Genomic DNA, 5,899 nt, shown 5'->3' on the forward strand with positions numbered 1-5,899 from the left:
ACCCATGTTCATCTTGGAGTCACTGATGACTCCAAGATCCTTTTCCGCCTCCATGCTGACAAGAGGGGAGTTCCCCAACCTGTAGATATGGTGCCGGTTGTTCCTCCCCAGGTGCATCACCTTGCATGGTAAAGTATATACCACTCACCACTCCATATCACACCTATTCCAGCACCTTCTCTCAAGCTATGAACACGCCAGAGACACACTTTTTGCCTCCAGACTTACGTAGTTAGCAAGAAAGACCCTTCGCTGCATCTATCCAGGGCTTTTCTGGCAGCTGGCTTCCCTGAGAACTCCACAATGCCTTTCCCAGAAGATCTTCCTCTGTCATCCACAATTACCACAGCCCTCTCCACTTGGCCAAATATCGAGAAGGCCTCCTCAAGGAGCTCATTTGACACAAACTGAGGCAGGTTTCTGACGGTCAGCGATGCGCTATGGCAGGCAAAACGCACTCTTAGCTGTTTCCCACGCAGAGGCATGTTGTCAAGTTCCACTTTTGCAATCTCTGCCAGAGTGCGAGTTTCCTGAAGATAAGAAAGTGGCCATTAAAACTTGATGCAGCATGGAGACACAAAGAAAGGCACAGAAACAGAGGAGAGGGCCTGAAGACCAGCCTCCCTCCTGGACAAACCTTACTTTATAGTGCAATGAAGGATGCCCCAGTAACATGAAACAAACAAACAAAACAAAACAGTTCTCTGACCATTTTCCAAGGTGTCAGAGTTGCACTCATTCAGTGGGCATGTACGCAGCTTGGAGGGAGAAAAGAAGGCAGGTATCAAGGCACAATGCTTAAAGGAAGGTTACAAGAACTACAGTCAGTGCACAAGACTGTTAGCATTAACAGAGGGAAGCAAAATCAGAGCTGCACTTCCCCACGTTTTTCTCAGTAGCCTAGTTTAACGACTGACATAGGAAATGCTCAATACATGAGATTACAAAGGCAGGTACCTTTCAAAATGAGAAAATATTACCTGAATTTAGCTTTACTTAAACTAATGTTAAATTCCACCTTGTAACTTTGTTCTCCAGCTTCTCACCAACCTGCCCTTTCCATCTCAGTTGAAAGGAACTGGTCAAAACTGCTCCATTCTCCTTAACTGTTATAAATTTAAATCAACACACTTACAAAGAACTCAAGTACACAGGCCCAGCTCCATACCTCCCTTTGCCAACTGGAATGTCATGACACTGCTGGGGTGGCCTTTCCCTGCCTCCAACAGCAGAAGCCTTTAAAAAGAATTGATTTCTTCCTCAAGCAACCTCCCCCACAAAATCCCTTCCAACCCTGTGCATCTGAGATTCCTTTATTGATTTACAGTTGCTGGACTAATATGCTGTAAAATTTAAAAAATATTAAAAACTTAAGAATCTTTGTTCTTAGGTGTCACACAAAGGTTAATTTCCCATGAGCAAAAAAGGTGACAAGATATCAGAGCAAGAAAGGACTCCGGACAAAGACAGCTCACATCGTATCATTTAACTGTATTTATTTATAAATACTGCTGCTATGGGCTTTACCACCCCCAAAGATGAGCACCTGTGAGATAGGTCATTACTATTCCCATATTACAGATGGGGAAAGAGGCACACATGAAAATGCAAATTCCCAGGGTCAGACAAAGGGTTCTCAGAGACAGGAATAAGCCCCAGCCCAAGGGCTCAAACACAAACCTACCCTTTTCTACCCATATGATTTGCACTGTGCAGCTAGTGAATGACTGATTGCCAGTTTTCTCCAAGACAGAGCTGGATCAAACAGGCTTAAGGCTGGCCTAGATTAGATTCAGTATACAACCTGGGAGTACACTACCCCTACTGTGTTGCACAGGCTCCAAGAGCAAGAGTCTAGGGCCTACATTTTGAAAAATCATATACATTACCACCAAAACCCAGAAGTGGACTCTTAGGCACTGTAGGAGGCAAGGTGGGTCATGTGAAAAATGACGGGGGGTGGGGGGCAGCAGGAGGTACCTTTGACTGAGCCAACTGTATAGCTGGGAGAGGTGGTCAATCAGCCTTTGGCACTAAGTCCCCTTCTTCCTCAGGGTGTGAACACCTGAGTCTAACAGGTCCCAGCCTCACTCCTGCCCATGGAAAAGGGTAGGTCTCAGCAACTATTTTACTTAGTGCTATGCAAACATGCCATAACCCAGGGACTCTTAAAGCCATAGAAGCACTCTCCCTATTCTTCTGAAAGGCTGATGTCCCTGTCTCACTCCTACAGATATCCTGGTATATCCAATTAATTTAAGGTCCACCTCCCATAGCTAATTTGCACTTTCTTTCTCTCCAGCTAGGACAGGACTGTAAAGGGACTTGCATAAGAAGTGGGTAATGGGATTATAAACAAACTTCACTTGGTGTAGTGAAGCTGATGGCATTTGTACTTCCCCCTAGGAAATGTTCCACCTACACCACCTGCTCAAGTTGACCCCATATTACATTCCACCAAAATTAAAAACACCTGCTTAGTGAGAACAGGCTGGACTAACAAGATATCTAAGCTTCATCTGTACTTCCAACAAGCATCACTCCCTAGTACCAGAGGACATCCCTTAAGTAGCAGTAACCACTCACCAGCCTAATAAAGCCAAAGCCTTTGTCCTTGTGTATGAAGACTTCACCTGCCTTTCCATATTTCTCAAATAACTTCCTCATCTCCTCCTCTGTAATATCTGGGGGCAGGTTCCCCACAAACAGACGGCTCCTCTGGGTGAAGGTCTTTTCACCAGGTTTCCGAAAATTCTTCAGGTCAATTGTCAGACCTTCATCTGAGGGAAATAATGCCCAGCAGCGATAAGCCTTATTATATCACATTAAACACTGCATAAAGACACAGATAACATCTTCCATATACAGCCTGGAAAAGCAAGAGATGGGACCCAGGTTACAGAACATGCTTCCACGCTGGCAAGGATACTGGAATGGTGAGAATGGCAGGAAAGCCACAGATGGGACCTCAGCAACAACTTCAAGTTTTTTGGTCTATATTTATACAACACTGAGCAGCTAGAATAGAACCAATGCACTGACAAATTAATAATACATGAATCAAAGCACAGTCAAGGAGGAAGCACGAAGGTTCCCAAACAGTAGTGAGAGAAACATGGGAAGTCATCCGACTTCTGAATTGGTCCAAGCCAGCCTCACAAAGATGTATTTAGATATTAGCCATCAGGTACAGGAATATGCTAACAGAAGCTTGACGTTAGAGATCTCTTATGGCCACTATCCTGTCCCTAGTGGATCAGACCAAAGGATGCCAAGATATAGGCCAGTCACTCTGAGATGACCTTACCATGAATGTCAGAGTCCTACTTCTCCAGTCAAGCAGAGCAAAGACTGGCCAGCCACCTTATTCCACACTCAAAGGGACATGATGCTGAGACCAGGGAAACAGCCTCCCACTAAAAGGGCAAAATGGGTAATAGGACTGTAAAGGAATTTTACTTGGTGTAGTGAAACTGATGGCATCTGTACTTCTCCTTAGAAAAGGTTCCACAAACACCAACAGCACAGAAAGAATATGACCAATACAAAATAGGAGAGGTCTAGTCCAAAATGCAGTCAGGATCTAGACAATCAGGTGGCATGGCCCACAACAGATGACAGGTAAGGCAATGAAGGGAAATACAAGAAAAGCAGAACACAAGAAATTACTTGGCACTTAGACTTTTCCCAAAGCACAGTGTTAATATTAAATAGATTAATTTATGTAATCAGCCACCTCCCCAAGCCATACACAGAAATGGAGCTCTAATCCCTCCTGTCATGCTTCTGAATAAGACACCCTCTTCCTCCATAACTCCCCACCCCCGCAGGCCATTAAACCCCACTCCTTGAGGTCCAAATTATTATCACAATTTCACCAATCCAGAGCTGTCAACACCACTGGGTAAAGGTTAACTTAGCCCATAGGTTGAGAAGTGCTAGCCCCAAACACAGAACAGTACATTCCAAGGGGAAGGGCCATTGTCAGGAAAAAAAGCACCCCCCCAGTCAGAAAGACATCATCGACAGAATACACCTGCTCCCCCTTACTTCCCCCCAAAGGATTGGGCAGAGAAATAAAGACGGAGGAAAGCAGTAAGGTATTCAAGAGATGCCTGATGGGGAAAAGAGCATCTAAAACCCACACCTTGAGAATGAGTCCTGCCCCCACAGTTGTTCGTGCCAACAGGGAAGCTGGTCACTGGAAACACTGACAAGACTCACTGAAGGACTGTTTTCTAGCGAGAAGAGAGGCTGAGGCCGTGTCCAGTTTTTGGCCTCTCACTTCTAGAAAGACATGGGCAGATTGGAAAGGGTCCAGGGGAAAGAGACAAAAAATATAATTAGGGGCCACAGAAGCAAGACTTAGGAGGAAAGGCTGAAAACACTAGGGTTATTTAGGTTGAAGAGAGACGACTGAGAAGAGATTTGAACGGTCTTCAGATAGTTAAAGCATACTTTATAGATGATGGAGATGGGCTTTTCTCTGCAGCCACAGGGAAAAGGACTAGGAGTAATGGCCTCGAACTGCAGCAGACAAAACATAGGTTGGAGACTAGGAAAAACTTTTTGACTGTGAAGGTAGTCAAGCATCAGAACAGGCTACTTGAAAGTGTCCAGGGGTGAAGATTCTGTAACTTTTCCAAGACCTAGTTACACAGACACTTGGCTGGAACAGTTTAGTCTGACACGATCCTGCTCCAAGCTCCAGATGACCACACAAAGTCCCTTCCATCCCTATTTTCCTATGCCTTACGGACAGCATGTGGGAAGAGCAATAATCAGAGGAACTTACAATTTTACAAGTATTTTGTTTATATGAAAACAGCAGATCTATAATATTTTTCAAATCAGAGATGCTAACTCTGCAAGCTGGACAATTTTCCCCTGCTGGAGCTGGAAGGTCTGAACAGGAGCTAAGGAGACGGAGATCTGCTGGGGACAGGGTTACCCCAAGGGCAAAGATCCAGTCTGTTCCCTGAAAACAAGCAGAACAGTGGAGAGGGGCTTGGGGCGTCCCTGTGACAGCAGTGTGAGACACAATTTACCCCACCTCCAAAGAAGTGAAAAGTTTGACTATCTTTTTGGAAAAGAATAATGCAAGAGATTGCATGAGCCGGCCAGGATTAGGACAATAACATTCCTAAATCCCAGTCCCACAAGTAAGGACGGGCAGCTGAGGACAATCCAAAGAAAGCTCTGAAGTACCACATCAAAGATGTATTTCACATAGAAAGTGTGACACTCTGAGGTGAAATACCCGTCAGAGACTTGAGGGCATGTAAAGCCCCCAAAACAACACTGTTCAACCCCACAACTCACTCTGGCTGTTGGTCTGTTGCCCGTTGGCAGGAATCGGTGGTTGCTGATGTTGCTGATGCTGTTTTCTTGGAGTGTGGTTCTGTTTATCCATGTTAAAGCCTTTATTACCCTGCATTTTTCCAACCTGAAAACAAAAACATACCCAGTTAGGTACTGTATGGGTAAGCTAGGCATCCCCGCTACGCACAGCGCTACGCATGCCATCCAGGGCCCAGCCTCCAGTCTAAGGATCAGAAATAGCACCCCGGACAGAGCAAGCACAGGCACCCAGTCCACCGCTGGTCTTCAGCCCGGCCCCTGCCAGCCACAAGTGTCCGCCCAGCACAGGCAGCGCAGCCCCAGCACCGCCGCAGCTCCGCCGAGCGTCCCCAGGAGCAGGAGAACGAGCCCAGGGTGAAGCGTGTTGCGGCCCGCCGGGCTCGGGGTCAGCGGCAGAGGAGCAGCACCCGGACCCTGCGCGCCAAGGCGCTCGGGTGGCGCCCGCAGAGCAGCCTCGCTCCGGGCCACGAACACGCCCCGGCTGCACGGGCGCGGCAGGACGACGAGGACAAGCGAGAGGGCGCGGGGGCCGGCGCCG

The 5,899-nt window shown here is 46.8% G+C and overlaps 1 protein-coding gene across 1 annotated transcript in view; it reads right to left on the reverse strand.

Annotated features, from left to right (window-relative positions):
• NONO (non-POU domain containing, octamer-binding) overlaps positions 1-5,899 on the reverse strand; it is a 28,210-nt gene that overhangs the window by 21,619 nt on the left and 692 nt on the right. Inside the window, exons 2-4 of the mRNA XM_019521237.1 lie at positions 5,323-5,447; positions 2,587-2,780; positions 229-530 (exon numbers count right to left, since the gene is read on the reverse strand). Of these exons, the coding sequence (XP_019376782.1) occupies positions 229-530; positions 2,587-2,780; positions 5,323-5,437 (611 nt within the window). The 5' untranslated portion in view covers positions 5,438-5,447. The remainder of the gene's footprint in view (positions 1-228; positions 531-2,586; positions 2,781-5,322; positions 5,448-5,899) is intronic.

This window comes from Gavialis gangeticus, unplaced genomic scaffold (genome assembly GCF_001723915.1).
Source record: "Gavialis gangeticus isolate Ggan-Ray unplaced genomic scaffold, GavGan_comp1, whole genome shotgun sequence".
Classification (NCBI taxonomy): domain Eukaryota; kingdom Metazoa; phylum Chordata; order Crocodylia; family Gavialidae; genus Gavialis; species Gavialis gangeticus.